This window comes from Primulina eburnea, chromosome 14, assembly GCF_022965805.1.
Source record: "Primulina eburnea isolate SZY01 chromosome 14, ASM2296580v1, whole genome shotgun sequence".
NCBI lineage: Eukaryota > Viridiplantae > Streptophyta > Magnoliopsida > Lamiales > Gesneriaceae > Primulina > Primulina eburnea.
In genome coordinates this window covers 32906973-32925135 of record NC_133114.1, presented here as the reverse complement: position 1 = coordinate 32925135, position 18163 = coordinate 32906973, and the positions used below count along the sequence as shown (strand labels likewise).

Genomic DNA, 18163 nt, shown 5'->3' with positions numbered 1-18163 from the left:
GGAAGCGAAAGAAACCACTTTCCAGGGTTGAGAGTGAGATATTTTACGAGTGACGATGCATGGTAGCTCATGCTGGACCATCCTATAGACCCATGACCAGTAGTGGTGCATGGGTATAGGCTGAGACACATGTTAGTTCACCCAAATGACCTAAAATCGTTGCAAGAAATATCTTCATTTGGTAGTTTCAAGATCGAATAGAAACTTTGAAAATTAAATGTGAATTTAAGTTAATTACGGAATTAATAAGAAAACCTAAGATGCAAAATATCACGATGATGGTGTTTCAAAAACCCGAGGTTGTGGTTTGCTAGTTGATGAAACATAATATGCTACTGTCAAAATGAACTTCAAGTGTTTTTTTTTCTGGCTTGTAGATATGATTAAAACACGTGAGCTCTCATTGTCAACTGCTTGATACCTCACAATAATGCAAGGTTTCAGACTTTCAGTCATGTCCAAATTATCCTAGAGATCAACCACCTGATGCTATTTGAGAAATTGTTTTTATCCGCTGTTATTTGAGAATTTTTTTTTTCCTTTCAATATGTAGAAAAATCGATTATCTACACTTGGGACTTTATTGCGCTACGTGACTCTTTAAGCTGAAAATATTTAAGGTCTAGAGTAGGGTAAATATGTAACCATGGAGTGGCATTGTTTGAGCTTTCAACTATACCTTGGAAATTTATCTCTCGTTCTTACCCAACTTTTCATCAATTGGTTGGGCGGTGCTAAAAAAGGGTAATATCATTCTTTTTTTGGGAAGATTTTTTTTTTTAGTTGGGGGGGGGGTTTTCAATTTTTTGAAGAACGATTGACATCTATGTTTCAGATATGCATCTCAGTTAATAAACCGATCTGTAACTTTTTAGATGTTGTCGTTAGAGTAGTCAATTATACATTTCAATGGGACATGCGTTTTAGAAAAGATTTAAATGAGTTCGAACTAGGTGAGTTCGCTGATCTTTTAGGGGTCTTAGATCAGTTAGGTTAGAGTTGGGCATGGGGGATTTTTGAGTTTGGTTGGGAGATTCTTCAGGTCGGTTTTCTGTTCGATCTTTCTACGGTTCTTTCTTTCCAATTTCTAACTTCCCATAATTCCCATATTATGATAATATCTGGAAAGTACCTATCCCGCAAAAGGTTCGAGTTTTCTCGTGGATTGTGGATTTGAGGAAACTCCCTACTTATGACTAGGTGCAAAGAAGGTGACCTTTCTGTGTGTTATGCCCGCAATGGTGCACTTTACGTCAGAAGCAAGAAGAGAATCAGGACCATATATTGGTGCATTGCTCTTTTTTCGAGAGGTATTTGGACAAAAGTGTTGCAAGAGTTGGGATTTGAATGGGCTTTTCCGAGAAGGGCACAAGACATGTTCATTATGGAGCCCGGCAGTCCAATCGGGAGAAGATTTAATAGATTCTGGTACTTGGTAATACACTGCACTTTTTGGTAAATCTGTCTGGAGAGAACCAACAGAATATTCGAAGACTTATCGGAGACCGTGGATAACGTCTAGCAGAAGATCAAATTCAGAGTTGCGAAGTGGACGACTAAGCAGACATAGTTTAATCATTTATCTATTTCAGAGTTAGTTAGAGATTAGAAATTTTTATGGTCATGACGATATTGTGGTAGTGTTTTCTTGATTGTAACAACACTCGTTTTGCGGATTACTCGTCCGCTACTATTGTAAATTTTTTATTTTAATAATAAAGTTTAGTTTCCAAAAAAAAAAGCTTTCAACTATAGAATTTTTTAGAAAATACTGTAGTATTTTTCAAAACATTTTTGAATTTTTGTTTGAGGTCTAGAGTAGGGTAAATATGTAATCGTGAGGTGGCATTGTTTGAGCTTTCAACTATAGAATTTTTGAGAAAATACTAGAGCATTTTTCAAAATATTTTTGAATTTTTATTTGCGTATGAATTTGAAAATTGAGTGATATGCCCATGCATTGATTCTGTGCTATGATGGATTGTAAAGATGAAACTTACCAATTGTTTGATTTGCAAAGAGAGAATTTTGTGATTGTATGATAAATTCATAATTATGTTTTTGACCGCTCTCATAATACATTATTGGCTGGTTATTTCAGCAAGGTATGATAATTGATTCCTTGGTAAGAATTGTGACTGATGCCTTGCAGTGGCTCCTTTTTCTTTTTTGGTAAGAATTTGACTGATACTCGAATTCATCATCCATATATATCTTCTAATCGGTTGGAATTTTTTTCGAAATCTTCGAGTATGCGTCCGCTTGGATTGGGCTTGGTACGTGCGCTGTTCAGCTTCATTTGCGTGACATATTGTCCGGCCTCGTCTCGTTGATAGAGAGTGGATGATTTCTTGTTTTGGCGGTGAACTTTTCTGGCATTAATAGATTTTGTCTTTTCATGTATTGCAGAAATAATTATGATTGCATGTTCCTAGGACCTGCAGTCTTTCTTCTGTTGGTAGAGTAGAAATGGAACTTCAATAATCGTCGAAGTTTCTGGTGAAAAAAAATTACCCAAACCTATGTCCTGCTATTTACTGTGATAACGACTGATTTCGTCAATTTGATGTTGGCTTGCTGTGCACATATATTTAATTAATAAAAAATTATTTAGATTGCAGTTAAAAATTATTATTAATCAGTTGAAAATAGAAAATATAATCAAATAAAATAATTAAGTTAAGAATATGCACCAATAGTTATTCATAAAATGTATTTAAAAAATTATATTTACACTTCAAATAATTTTGAAGTTCACTAAAATAACAATAAAAGTTTATAAATAATGATAAAGAAATGGATAGAATACTGTGATATCTTAACACCCGCAAAACTAAAGTTGCACTTCTGCACCAAACCGGTTAACACTCCACGCTTGGACTGTGCCCGAAGAATGAGAAGTTGGTTTTGTCTAGGGCTGACCCTCATCTGTTGTCTCCTCGCACCTGCTTAGACCAATTAATATAGCTAGCATTCCTTGTTCTTTCACACCAACGAATCATCGAGCCTCCATACACCAGTTGTAGGGAGAACGATTTAAACTCAATCTTCACCATTTCCTCTCTCACCGTAGTCTTAACAGACTGTGACATCATTCCACCAGCTAAGACGACGAAATAGTGGTACTCCGATCCAGAAGGGCGCGAACCAGGGAACCCACAAACGAGAAGGCGGAAAAGGTGAGAAGGTTAGAAAAGTGAAAGGATGACAACCGTCGACGGCCGATGGCCGGCGCCGGTAGTCAAGGGAAGTACGATCGAGGGATTAAGGATTGAAGGTAGTGAAGAGGGAGCAGAGAAGGGAAGCGAAGGAAAGAGGTTTGATAGAGGGAGAGAGCATTTCAAAAAATTCTCTCCTGAAATGTATATTTGATCTAGCATGTCATATATTTTGATCTTGTATATCAATTCCTTGCTTAAGTTTACCATATGTTGGATGTTATTCACTAAATTATATCTTTAATTTTTGTTTGGTGATTGATTCTCATGCTTATACGTGCTAGGTTGTTGTTTGCCTCTTGCTGCGAAAGACAACTCCTCTAATGAATTATATTAGAGTAAGTTCACATACAAATTACTGAATCAGTTGGCAGTTATCTTTCGTTTTTTTTTTCAGCGGACTAGAGGTCTGACTATTTTAACTTACATGTGCTCAATGCTGGATCTCCAGGCATTAACTGAATAATGTTTTTTCTATTCAGATTTCAGACTTAAAAAAATGTGGCATCTCGGTAGTTTCAGGCTTTTACTTTTGCACTCCTCCATATTAATAGGTGGTGTATCATGTGTTTGGCATTGTTAGTTTACTGACTAGGATTTGTTATTCTTATGATCAAAGGGTAGAAAGGCTAACTATTTCTGTATATTTTCTTACTCCTACTGTGTTATATCTGGTATTTTAATTATCCAGGACCTTATATGTTATCATGCTTGGCCAGGCTCATCAAAATATCATTAGCAAGCTTGTAGACCTAATTGGAATTACGTCTATGATGGAGGTTTCTCGTTCACTATCTCTTGCATCTTTCAGTTATGTTTGATGAAACTCCAATATAATAGTTGTTCAACAGGTTTTAGTTCGTCTGATTGGTGCTGATGAACATATTTATACCAACAATTCGGATTCTATTCATTGGTTGGAATCTATGAATGTGCTGGAAATGATTGTGGATAAATTCAGTTCATTTGTAAGTATCAGAAAGCGTGTGTGATCTTGCATATCCTTGCTATTTTGTTCTCCATCAGTCTAAGGTGCATCCAGTTACAGACTCAGACTTAGGGAGGGTCTAGTGGGTTGGACCGAGACAACGAGATATAAAACTGCTCAAATAGTACAAAGCCTCCTACATTAAAAGTTTGTATTAGGAGATTCAAGAAAGGGGATAGATGGTGAGATTTGTACTTGTAATGCGAGGGAATAAATAATGGGAGAGCGAGTTTTTATGGTTGAACTTTCTAAGTAGTATTGCTAGCATTGCTAGGGAGAGAGAGAATTATATTCTGTTACAATACTATTCTTGCTCTAAAGGCCATCTCCATTGGATAGAGTTGGTCATTATCCTGTACAGGTATCTCTGTTTCAGTTAATATGCACTTCTATTGTGATTTTTAGCTTCAATCCGTCTTTGTTCTGTCCATAAATTGTTGCTTTGATTCGGAAGCCATAACACATGCTTTATGACCTCTGCCTTTCATGAGTGAGAGATTTGGACTAAAGCGTTCTTGTTTTAAGATTGTTGTTGCCTTTGTAATTTATCTACGTTAGGGCAAACCTTTAGTCACCAGACCCTGCAGCCAACTGCAGATTCTTCCAGTGTTGTTGCATTTTCTTTTTTTAATAGTTTATTGTGTTAAAAATAAGTGGCCTGAGGAATGATAGTGAAAATGAGTTTGTTTCTTTTTGTTGCTTAAAGTCTGCAGACCTGTTGAAAGATCATCATTTCTTTCTTTATTCATAGCAGTTGGAATGGTGCATTTTCAACTTTTTTTTAAATCTCTAACTATGTTTATTTGCAGGACTGCTCTGAAGTGCATGCTAATGCTGCTGAAACACTTTGTGCGATAACTAGATATGCTCCCCCAGGACTAGCTTCGAAAATTGGCAGTCCAAGGTTTCTGTGCCATTTTTTTCCATTGCAATCCTTTACAGCCTTTTCTTACATTGCCTGAAATCTTGCTGCTGTCACAGTTTTATTGGAAGATCGTTTCACCATGCCTTGGAGCGCTTAAGACCAAAATCAGTTTTGGTTAACTTGTTGTCGGTCTGTATATCTTTGTTAGACCCCAAGAGGTTGGCTTCAGGAATGTATTACATGTATAACCAGTAAATGACTCGTGGATCTGGCGTTGATGCCAATCCTGAAACTGTTGAAGGCATGCTGGAGAACCTAGGTATTGTTACTTTAGAGTTCTATTTTACGATCACATGCTGCAATGCTGCTACAAGTGCACCACAATATTCATTACTTGGAAGATAATTAGCTGAAGGTTTGGAAGAACAATCTCAGTCACTTAATAATGTGTCTTTGTTGTTTATGGATTAGGCAAATCAAGTGTGGTCAGTTTACGATAACTATGAAGACCTCATTAATGAGCGGTCCTTTTTTGGATGAACAATCCAGCTTGCAATTCAGCATTGAGTTTTAATTTGTATACTATGTAAGTGATATGAGTGTGTTTTATTTCAGTGTGTGAGAAACCTCTGACTTTGATGGCCCAAAACATTTTCACAACTTCCTGAACGACAATTCCAAATTTGACAAACTACTTATAATTTGGAGACAGAAGTGGAAAAAGGATAAACACGAATGAGAGAAGAACGTTAAAAAAAGAGAAAAAAACTTAAATGTACAAAGCAAAAAAATGAGTATCTAAACCTTCTGTTGTTGGATCAAGCATGCGTAATGTGTCTTTCAAACGGTAGAATCGTTTTTGTGGCCGTCAAATATTTATCGGTGGTGTAACAATCATACAGTTAACTGGTTTATCTGTCAGGTGATCTGCTCAAACTTTTGGATGTCTCATCAGAAGATGACCATGTGTTGCTAACTACAAATGGCAAATTGCAGCCGCCTCTAGGAAAGCTTCGCTTAAAGGTATCTTATATTTAGCAAAGGATGCAGATGTTTATATTGTTGTGAGAGGTTTTTTGTGTGTGTATTGATGGTTGTTTTTGTTCAGTAATTTATTTATTGAGAATTTCCTATTCTATTATGCCTGTATTCTGAGAACGATAACTGTTGTGTTTCCACTTTCCACATAAATGCTCTTCTAACATAAGTTATTGATGGTTTTGCACTCACTTTTTAAACTGCTCTTCACGGTACTTCAGTCCCTCTCTATCATCCCTCACCTTTTGACAGTTGAAGTTATATCTGCGAGAAAAATTGATATTCTCTGTGGCACTAAATCTAATCTTGAGTTACGATGTCTCAGGTTATTGAGTTCATCTCATTCTTAGTGGCCGTTGCTAGTAAGATTGCAGAAAAAGAATTTATCCGCCTAGGTGCTGTGAAACACGTTTTTGAAATGTTTTTTGTGTAAGTTCTTCCCACTCCAGATGTCGACAATTCTTGTAAACTTGGTGAACAACTTCGGAGTACTCTAAATTGCATTTCATTTGGTTGTAGGTATCCATACAATAATTTTTTACATCATTATGTAGAACATATTGTAGTTTCTTGCTTGGAGAGCAAGAATCCTCGATTTGTTGAACATGTTCTTCATGATTGTAACGTTATTGGGAAGATCCTTGAAGCAGAGAAGAACTTGATCCTGGCCGTTGATGTAAACAAGGCATGCTTTTGTTTATTTTCATTAGGGACTTTCTTGTTTATGACATTCTGTCACATTATGTACCTATCCTTTTCTTGCATTTTTGTTTGCCTAGGATTTAAAATTTAATATAATATATTTTATTGAATGTGTCGCACAACCAACTATCCCAGCTGAGGGTAGAACACCACCCAGGATAGGGAATATTGGGCACCTCACTCGTATTGCTAACAAGGTTGTTCAGTTAGGGAATAACAACAGCGAGATTCAGATACTTCTGCAGGTTTTCTGAGTGTTTTATTTTCAACAGTGTTGTCATTTTTCGTAGTTATACCATGATCACCTGCATGCAGCTTCCATACCCCACCATCTACATGATTTTGTTGAATTTAGGGGAATGTTGATGTTGCTTGAATTTGCCAAGTATTCATTCCGTTGTATTGGGCATGTATTTTATAACGGTTTAGTGTTTTGCCGGTAGCATATTAAACTGATAACCTCTATAAAATTTCATTTCCATTTTCTTTTTCATTGCAGGAAAACAGTGATTGGATTGACTGGAAGACTAGTGTGCTTCTTAATCGCAATGCCGTGGAAATGTCTTCCAATGGACTTGCGGGTGAGTGCATTTGAGTAGTGTCTTGCGTCCTAACATATCAGCTTTCTCGATTATGCATGCTGTGAGGGCCCAAGACTCTTAGTTGTTATTACCATACAATTTGATTTGATTAAATGATTAATTAATCAAGCATGAACGGTGAACCATTTTAAAATTTTCATTTAACATGAGCTCAAAATCATTAATTGATTGTAATTCCAATACTAAAAATAATATGATTAAACATCTTTACAACAATCAAATAATAAACACGTCCATACAATTAACTAAAAATAAATAAATATATACAAGCATTTTATTTCCAAGACATGTCCCGGTATATTTATAAATATATACTGGGATAGACAATAATATTAAGTGTCGCTCCTTCCATAAGTATCATCTCTAGTCTCCTGTTGACCTGTGGTACTTGTCTACACGCAATGCCAATAACAACCTCTTTGGGGGTGAGAAAACGCTCTGTTGGAACAACCATAATAAATACAACATGTATCTATAAATTATATATGATATGCAATTGATGCATGTTATGAAGGTATCAGGTTAATTGTCTATACACTGAGCATGTATCTGAATCAATCAAATCCTATAAAATCATCAAAGCTCGAGCAGGCCAATCAGCCTCAATCAAGTATAAGGGAATATCCATATGACAGCGGCGACAAAGTGGAATCAATTTCTAATATCAACTCATCAATTATAGGGGCTATGAAAGACTATGTCTTTACGGATCACATAATGCAAAACATAGTATCATGTTCACAATTTCAGAATCAATCTCAAATCTAATGATATTGGGGTATCCAAGAATCAAGGCTTAACATGTATATCATGTATCGATGTATGTATAAAATGATGTATGTTAACAAAATTTTTATTTTATATATCGATTTATCAGTCATGAATGTCACGTATGTCATGTCAATTCAAGTAAGGCACAATCATATATATCAAATGACATGGATATATGTCGAACATTACTCTATTGCAAGATACCTTACTTTCTTTTATTGACGAGTTTTAATGCCTTCCAAACAATGAAGTCCTGACATAGAAAATCAATCTACACAGTTACATGTAACATGTTCGTTTAATTCATTCAATTTTCAAAATACAACTTAAGATTGTTTTCTTGAATTCAGAAAATTCCCATAACTCAATTCATAAAGAAAATATGGGATATTTTACCTTCCTCTAACTTTGTTCCTCTCCACTCTTCATATACGAATTACAACTAGTAGTTGGACTAAAACAGGAGTACTTTGGTTATTCATTAACACTAGCTTTAGTCCTTGGTGCATAAGGTTCTTATCAAAATTGAGAGAAAATCAAGAAAACTTACTTCATTCAATAGCTATACCCACTAACGGGAAGATCTTGTAGTTTTGTGGATTTAAAGGAAGGTTTACGATTTGACTTTGAAGAGAACCTAGTATGGATAACTTTCCTGAGTATATATATAACTAAATTCGATTGCAACGAGGATACAGTGCATGCATACTCCCTCAATCGATGTTTATCATGGATTTGTTTGTTTCAACCCATCTACTCTTGTTAGGTCATAGGTGACACATTTCCTAGTTGCATTCTTTCAAATTGATCATTAAAATTTTAGTGAAAATCACATACACGTGAAAAATAAATTTGAGTACACACATTCTCAAAGGCAACTCAATCTTAATTAGTTCTTTTATTTTAAATAATCAAGTATATATATTTTCATTCTTAATGCCCTGTAAAATGCTCGACAATTATTTCCATTATCTTCAAAAGGACCAGAAATAGAATTAAGTTATTAAACTCAAGTTCCCAAATTTAAATTTCTGCAATCGAACTACAATTCTCGGTTATTCAAATTTAATATTTCTCGTTTCCATTCTAGTCATATGTTTAACATAAAATAATCAAATGATTATCGAGATTTAATTTATGATTTTCGAGCTATTCCTGTGCATATGGCTATGGCAAAGGTTCAATCTTTGACCTGTTATAACTTTTAAACAGCTGAATTTGAATGTACATATCACGACATGTTAGGTCCTGAATGGTGGAGATATTAATGTAGGAGACAAATTTTGAATGTGATATTGGAAACTAATGGCATTCATATACATATCAAGAAAAAACCATCCTTAGTATGGTGAACTTCATAATTCAAACTCCCTAATGAAGGTGAATATCATCAATAAGAAGAGATGGATTCAACAATTAATTGTTGTATGCGTTGGAATAAAGATTTTCACTGAAATTTATTTTAAATATTGGTATAATGGGTGGACGATTTGGTGAGGTTTACTTGTGGCAGAAAAGTTAAAAATTCAAGCGTATTATATGTTAGGCCCTTGTTATGTCTTAGGTGATGTAGGTGTGTTTCCTATCATTTTGACCAAAATGGGCTTGTTTCCAGTTATTACTATTGCACAATCTATATGCCTAAATCCTTTCTTTCACAGATGAACCTCTCTTTTTATATTTTTCAGGAGACCGAACTCACTACATGATCAGACAAGAGATAGCGATGATGATGATTACCAAGACAGGGATTATGATGTTGCAGTTTTGGCAAATAACTTAAGCCAAGCATTTCAAAATGGGATCTATAATAATGATATTGATGAGGCTTGTTTTGTACTCTTTTTAAATTTCTCATCTTGTGTCCTCGCATTTTTAAACCTCACTCAACTGAGAATCTATATTTAGAGGATTGAAGGCAGATAAATTAATTCCAATTCTGCTTTGCAGGGTTAAATTGGAAATGGCCGATGGAATATTTTCTGGGTGCCACAGTTATATACCTAGCTTAATACAATATTTTTTTCTACTACTTTCAATATGTTGTCTTCTGTATTTTAACCCTTTCAAGGTCAATGATCCTCGACCTTAGCCAAATCAGTGATATTGACAACATTTTATTTTATTGAAAAATTGTAGCATGCCTAAAAATCTTGTCAATGTAGCTCGACTTTAAGGTAGTGTCATTCAAAAGTTCTTTAATAGCTTAGATCTTGTCCATGTACCAACTGGAATCAGACACCGCTTCCAAATTGGGATCCTTCTACTTCCTCTTAACATTTAAGGGCTATCTTTGTATGTTTACCCAATCTCTAAATTTGAAGATCTAGGCCCGAATCATTTGTCTTATGTTTTTTGTAATGTAGTCAGATGAGACCCTATTCACTGAAATGTGGATGGCAAGTGCGTAAACGAAATTGTGAAAGTGTTGTTCACTCATTTTACCAAAATAGTTTGCCAAGAATGATTATAAACAACTTTTTTCAATGATTGGAAGGTCAATATTTTTATATAATAAGCTTTGAAGTTCAATTGCATAGTGAAGGACTGAAGATGTAGGATTTTAATTGTCGATGAAGATGTAGGATTTTAATTGTTTTCATCGACATAGTTTTCATAAAATATAGTTACTTTTTAAAATTTTTTACTTTGTGCAGGCTCGTGGTTCACTTGAACAGGATGATGAGGTATGCAACGACTTCGTTTTTCATGAAGTCCAACTGTGTTTGCACCTGCTCTGAGTTTCTGCATATCATCATCACCCTATCCATCCTCTCATCGCTGATTTTTATGAGTGTTTGGACCATGTTACATACATTATCACACATTTGAGTGAGAAAGTTCCTTATTTTTTTTCCTTTTGTAGGATATGTATTTCGATGATGAATCTGCTGAAGTTGTCATTTCTTCCCTTCGTTTGGGAAATGACCAAGAAAGGCAAGTGGATTACTTGTTTGATTATCTCATATACCTTATACAGAGCAAAAATCAAATATTCAATTTGACTTTGTTGGAGGCGTGTTACAGTTCTTTAGTTCTTTAGTTTTGTAGTTCTACTGGCATCATTTTTATTAATGTGCGAGTCATTTTGGGACTGGTAAAGTTCTGTTATCTCGTTTATAATTTCATGTTTCGAAGGGGAGATGCACTTAATTTTTAAAACCCTTGAAATTCGACTTGATGTCTTCTATCCATGTAAAGTGTGAGGTTCAAGACTTGCTACCAGGGAAAGATGCATTGACAGCAATCATAAGATGATTGATTATTATCCAGGACTGGTCTGCGAATGCGAATTATTTTTTGACACCCATACTATCTTTTTTAATTCAAGTGTTTGCATTCCTTGATGTTCCCTTCAGCACTTTTTATTTTCTCCTTTTACCGCTTGTGGCTATAGCTTCACTTGTGCTCTTGTTTGCAGTGGATCTCTCTTCACGAACTCCAATTGGTTTGCATTCGATAATGAAAGAAAAGCAAACGAACCTTCCACTGGGTCAATTGGTTCCTCAACTCCCGTTATTGAGGCACATGAGTTTGGAGCTGATGACGATGAGGTCGTGGTCGATGAAGATGAGGATTATGCTGACACCGCCACATCCGAACCTCTTGTACCAAAACCAGTTGTAGACAATATGTTCAGTAAATTGGATGACAAAGAGGTTGAATACAGCGGGCATACAAAACAATCAGAATGGGTTGAGTGGAGGGAAAGTTCTGATTTTGTTGAAGTACCTCCTACAAGTTCTGTTGGTGCATCTGAATCAGCTCAATTCCCACCTTTACCAAATGGTGAGCTTCAAGTCGGATCAGAAGCTCAACTTGATGGTGTTGTGCCAGACGCCTCCCCTTCAGTTGAGCCAGATAAAATGGACGCTATTCTGTCTTCTAGCATTGGAAAAAGTTGATGTAACTATGGATAATTGTAAGAGTGATGGTGGAGGATCGACGTATCCGAAGATCGACTTTGGTACTAATCCTTCACAATCTGCAGGAGAGAGTGGCAGGGGTCCAAACATTGGAAAAGTTGATTCTCATGCAGAATAAGAAGTGCATGAGTAAAATTATGGGCGTAAATGAAGATTCTTGTAGTTAGATGAGATGATTTTTTTTTCCTTCCATTCTACCTTAGTTGACAGCGATTTCACTCGAAGTCTAACCTTCCCCTAGTCTGTAGATTTGTTCTCCCTCCCCCATATTTTTAGCATTATACAGCTGAACAAAGCCCAAACTTGCTGTTGAATATTTTCCATTTTACAAAATCTTGCATGTACCTTATTCTTCCAAGTGAAAAGTTAATCAAATACATTGATTTTTGTTTTGCCGAACATGTAAATTTGAGTCGTGTAATTGTCATTTTTTTTTGTTTTTTACATTTTCTCCGTTTAATCATTAATGTGTAACTTTACCATTTTAAGTCTAAAAATTCATATCAATATAATAACAAAAATGGAATTTAATATGTTTAAAATTAAATTTCATATCGTAATATAATATGCATACACGTATCCCATGCCACAATTAACTACTAATAATTCAAATATAAAAAAGATGCAATGGCAAACCCACGACGAGTACAAGAAAAGGTAGATAATGAATTTTAAGTGATTCCAAATTTAGCATACTTAATCTGAAGCATAGCTGTCGATGGGGGACGTATAAGGTTGCTTATGGTCAATGATCTACGACATCGATCATGTAAAAATTATTATTTACTCACCAATTATTTTTATGTTTTGAATTTTTAAATCCATGGATTTAGAAGTTCAATAAACGATTATAAATAATTTCATTTCAGATCTACTGATGCTAATGCAACTTTTCTTTTTTTAAAAATTATGAAAATTTCTCAATATAAAAATATACAAAAGGAGTTCATTTTTTAAAAATATATTTTGAGGGAGAAGCCATCTTCAAAGATCCCACTAATTTTGATTAAATAAGCTAAATATAATATGTTTTAAAAAGAAAAAAAATTAAAATTTATTCAATATACACACCACACGAATAGGTATTTCATAAAACATCTGCGAAAAATATATTTATTTTCTAGCTACAAAACAATTCTTAAAAATTCATAAAACATCTGCGAAAAACACTTGCCATATTTCAAGATTTTCTTCGATAGCTTCGCTTGTAATAATTCTTAAAAAAGCTATATGTATTCTGTAGATGTGTACGTGTAACTTAATTGGTTGTTCGACAAGGATCGATCTCCAAAAAAGGTTATTATTTTCAGTTTTCTGCATAATTCATCAAGAAATATCGGAACTTATGTATGTACTCCACCATTATAAACATTGCAGATTCCTGGAATGGCAAGTCTCAAGTTCAATAGAAATTCGTGGAAGTTAAGCTCCTCCTTTCCATGTACGTTTTCTTCTTCCTCTTAACTGTATCATTCAAAGTGAAGCTGCCTTAATTTCAATTATCGTCTTTACTTTCTATGACACTCAAGTATCATTGTGCTCTATGCCTGAATTGGTGTGTGTTGTCTCGGAAGGAGAGGGAAACTCAAGACCACATGTTGATTCATTGTACTTGCACAAGTGTATGGTGGGCTAGGGCTTTGGAAGAATTGAGATTGGTTTGGGTGGTGCCCAAGTTGACGCAAGCTTTATTCGCCACGGATCTTGTGCAGTTTCTCGGTAAGAGGGGCATAATTTTTTGGAGAGTGGTAGTTCATGACATTTGTTGGTACAGAGAAATAGAAGAAATTTTGACAAAATAGAAGACACGGGTGAAGAGCGTTGGGAAATATCAAGATTAAAATATCTACTTGGATTTGATCTCATGTTGAGTTTGAAAATGACTCAATATCAGATTTATTGAGATATTCGACTTTTGTGTATTGTTGATTTGGTTAGGATATTGTTCAGCATTTTGTTGATAGTGGACTACTAGTCTACTTTCTGTATTTAAAAGTCTTTGAATATTTAATAAAATATTGTTTCTTATAAAAAAAATTATAGTACTTGGACTATGATTTATGTTGCATTCCTGCCTTCTCTTACCTGACTTGTTTATCTTGTGTAGGTCGAGCTATTCAGAAATGATCAACACCGTCTTAGAATTTTTTATAGATGGTGAGAATGAAGTGGATTTGATGCTTCAGACTCGCCGCCTTCGTGATGTTATTGTCCTAGTCATTCGGGGCTTTGCACAACGATGCAACAGTACATCACTCAACACTCTCCTGAAAATAGATATGTGATGTTATGCAAGCTTGAAATATATTGTTTGCTTAAGTTATTATGGGTTGCCTTTTCCTTGCGCATGTATACATGCGATTTTTTTGTATATAGACATGTTTCTCTCAAGTACGGTGGTTTGAAAAAGATCGAATTTTTAATAAAAAGATATTTTGAGCATGTTTGAATCGAAGTTTCACAAGTGGCTTAAAAACAACTTCTTTGGCAACAATCACGTTAACTTAGATCAATCAACAATGCCATAACCTTAATCACGTTCCAACTTAGATTAATCAACAATACTTACTGACACCTTGAAATTACAAGAGAACCACAATCATCTTTTACTGAAATAAGAATGAAATAAACATATTTTGAATTAAAAGTTAGTAAACTATGCACATCTTCCATTGGAATAGAAATCATTCTAATTACCAGTTGCAGTATCTATTGATGTTTCTCCGGCTTCAGCTTTCTTATATGGAGTGTCCTCTGTCGTCTTCACTTGGATTGCCATGGCATTGTCATATGAAGCATGCAGCCCGAACAAGAAATAATAGCAAAGGAGGAATAGAGTCCAGATTCCAAACCTGATGAAGGATTCCTGATCTAATGATCCAAGAAGGAAGATGTTGATGGCAATGGATGCAGATGGCAACCATGGAACCAACGGGGTGCCCCAAAGCTTGGGACTACAGGCCTGAGGGACTGAAATCGACAATCCTGCAGTGGAGAAGAGCCATATAGGTACTGTTATGCAATAGGCAATCCAGCCTTCACTGAGCGCCCAGTAGATAGAAGTGGCGATTGAGGATCCAAGGATTAGCAATATGAAGACGATTAGTTTGTTTCGGTTTTGTTTTGTGGTTTCACCACTAACGTAGTATCTACGAACTAGAATGGCAAGGGCAACAAGCATGAAGATGAAGAGAGTGGAGATTGAGAGTAAGTTGGATAGGATGTCGAGTTTTGTGAAGAAGCATATGATTGCGGTAGCAGCAAGCATGGCAATGGTGGCGTTGATAGGTGTTCCGGTATTTTGATCAACTTTCGCAAACCATGGGGGCATCATGTGTGTACGTGCAATATGGGTAAGGTAACGGGCTTGTCCCACCGCACTGACTAGCAGAACCGAAGTCATGCCTTTCAACGCTCCTGCAGCAACGATGTACTTAGCCCAGTTCCACCCCACCATCTCAAATGCCCTTGAAAAAGGAGCGTCAACATCAATCATAGTGTATGGCTGCATCAGGCATAGAGTTATGGCTAACAGGCAGTATAAGAATGTGGTGATGACCATGGAACCAACTAGACCGATGGGGATGTCTTTTGCCGGGTTCTTGGTTTCCTCTGCCATGGTAGAAACAGCATCAAATCCAACATAGGCGAAAAACAAGACTGCTGAAGCTTTGAAGATCCCGCGGGGGCCGAATGGTGCGAAGGGAGTGTAATTACTGGTGTTGGCTTTGATGAGTCCACATACGATGATGAAGATGATGATGACGAGGTGGACGACTGATGCAACGTAGTTAAGACGAGAGGAGGCCTTTGTGCTAAGAACTGCGAGTATGCATATGATTATGATAACACCGACGGATAATGGGTCAAGATCGTTGTAGCCGTCAGCTAGACCACTGACGTGGATGCGGAAATCTTCGGGCTTATGATTGCAGAGTGTGGCAAAGTAGGAGGTCCAAGAACGCGCAACTGCTGCGCCACCGACTACGTACTCGAGAAGGATGTTTCCGGCAGCAATGAAGGCTACGAAATCGCCAAGCTCCACCCGTAAGTAAGAAAATGAACCGCCTGCAAGATAGGAGGTAAATCAAACAAAAATAATAGGCCCGAGTACTTTGGAGCTTGAGATTATTGACTCGTCGAAATGTCAACCGGATCACAGTTCAATGTTATAGTGGTTCGTTCTTGCTTTCTTTAAATATTTCAATCGAATGGTAGAACAAATCATGAAAAAACTCCTACGAGACCCTGGTCAATTTTGTGAGGGATTTTCGGTATTAGCTTTTCATACAGAACTCCTCGTCCTCAAGTAAGGTTTTTATAATTGATACAATGTAATTCGCATAAACTATAGAATATTTTCTGCATCCAACCAAAAAATAAAAAATAAATTCTACTGTTAATTCGAAATATAACTCCAGTGATTTCATTTCTTAAGTTATAAAGAACTTATATGAAAGCATTTCTTTCCCTATTATGAATTTTGACAACGGGGTTGGATTTGTCATACCTGCAACGGGGATTTCCACAGCAAACTCGGTGTAGCAAAAGACAGAGAGCAAGGCGGAGAGACCAGAGACAACATAGGATAGCACAACGGCGGGACCAGCATCTTCACGTGCCTCGATGCCAGTGATAACGAATATTCCGGCACCGATGACGGCGCCCATGCCAAACCACATTAAGTCCCACCACGAAAGCGTCTTCTTCATTGCATTCCCACTACGAGCCTTCGCATCTAGCTCCGCCTGAACGTTCGACCGTGTCAGCATCCGGTCTATGAATCGAAACGGTGTCTGTTTCAGAGCCTTCACGTAATTGTTCACGCTCTGGAACGACTCCTCCGGGAAAAAATCGTCCTTTGTGCACGAGCATCCTCTCCTCCTAGTTAACCCTGAGGAACCTCCATTAGCCTCCATTCCTCCCCCCGTGTTTTCCTGTTTATATTTATTCCATACACACGCATATATGTATCAACGAAATCAAATAAAAGACGCAGAAATGTCTTCATGCAAAAATCATATCATGTAAAAAAAGCTTAATGTACCTGAATGCAGAGGAATCCGTGGATCGGAGACAGGAGGGAGAAAGAATGGTTTTTGTTAATTAATTGTGTTTATGTAGTAGAGATAAATAGAGAAAGGAAGTTAATAGTTTGCTGTAAATAAGGAGAAAACGACGGATTCGCGTTTGACTCCAATATTCAAATCGTTCAAAATATTTTATATATAATATATCCCAAGAAAAATAAATTATTCAAAATCTATTTTCTATATTTTTTGAAAAATAAAATATTTACTTGATTTGTTGCCTAAAACTAAAAGTAATAATTATTAATTATGTGGTGATTCATGTTTGATTCTCCCACCCGAATTATCCAGATTCTACGAATAACAATTCGTTTATTTACTTGAGAAATAAAATTGATCGTGTATTAAAGAATTACTCTTTTTAGATATTTGGATTTCAATAACAATTCTACTTGCACTACAAAAAAAAATTGCATTTAACGGCGATTTTAGCGACGGAAGAAACCGTCGTTCCGCTAAATGAATTAGCAACGTTTCTCAATACCGTCGATATACGGAAGAAATCTAGCGACTTTTTTTAACCGTCGCAAAACATTAGCAACGGTTTTAACCATTGCAAAACATTTTAGCGACTGTTTTTAAATTGTCGCTAATTGACGAACCGTCGCTAATTAGCGAGCGACGGTTTACCTAGCTAAAATTTTAATATTTAATAAAAAAATAGTTTTATAATTTAATAAAAAAATTAAAAATTAGTTATATAATTTAATAAAAATATTTATTTTTATAATTATTTATGAAATAAAATTTAAAAAAATAGTTTTATAATTTAATAAAAAAATAGTTAAATAATTTAATAAAAAGTATTTATTTTTATAATTATTTATGAAATAAAACTATATACATGATAATAAATAAAAAATTAAAGTTAAAAAATTTACCAGCAAATGAAAATCGCCCAAGAGAAAATCGACGAAGAGAAAATGAATGTAATCGAAAATATGAGATAGGAAAATGGACCGA

General features: G+C 35.6%; 1 protein-coding gene, 1 long non-coding RNA gene and 1 pseudogene across 2 annotated transcripts; 2 read left to right on the top strand and 1 right to left on the bottom strand.

The window, feature by feature from the left end:
- Positions 1-1192: 1192 nt before the first annotated feature.
- LOC140811373 (uncharacterized) lies at positions 1193-12511 on the top strand (annotated as a pseudogene).
- Positions 12512-13574: 1063 nt separating this feature from the next.
- Positions 13575-14552, top strand: LOC140813106 (uncharacterized). Its single transcript, XR_012113834.1, has 2 exons — positions 13575-13829; positions 14218-14552. It is a non-coding gene; the product is annotated as an uncharacterized lncRNA (long non-coding RNA).
- Positions 14553-14635: 83 nt separating this feature from the next.
- LOC140813105 (cationic amino acid transporter 1-like) lies at positions 14636-17282 on the bottom strand. Its single transcript, XM_073171537.1, has 3 exons — positions 17158-17282; positions 16621-17047; positions 14636-16178 (listed from the first exon to the last, which is right to left on the bottom strand). Exons 2-3 carry the CDS (start codon positions 17027-17029, stop codon positions 14800-14802), a joined length of 1788 nt encoding a protein of 595 aa, XP_073027638.1. The 5' UTR covers positions 17030-17047; positions 17158-17282; the 3' UTR covers positions 14636-14799.
- Between the last annotated feature and the right edge of the window lie 881 nt (positions 17283-18163).

Excerpts from the sequence above, each read along its gene's own strand:
- LOC140813105 (XM_073171537.1), bottom strand. The coding sequence starts at position 17,029 with ATGGAGGCTAATGGAGGTTCCTCAGGGTTAACTAGGAGGAGAGGATGC. Across the intron at positions 16,179-16,620 it reads TGTGGAAATCCCCGTTGCAG|GCGGTTCATTTTCTTACTTA; the intron begins GTATGACAAATC and ends CCTATCTTGCAG.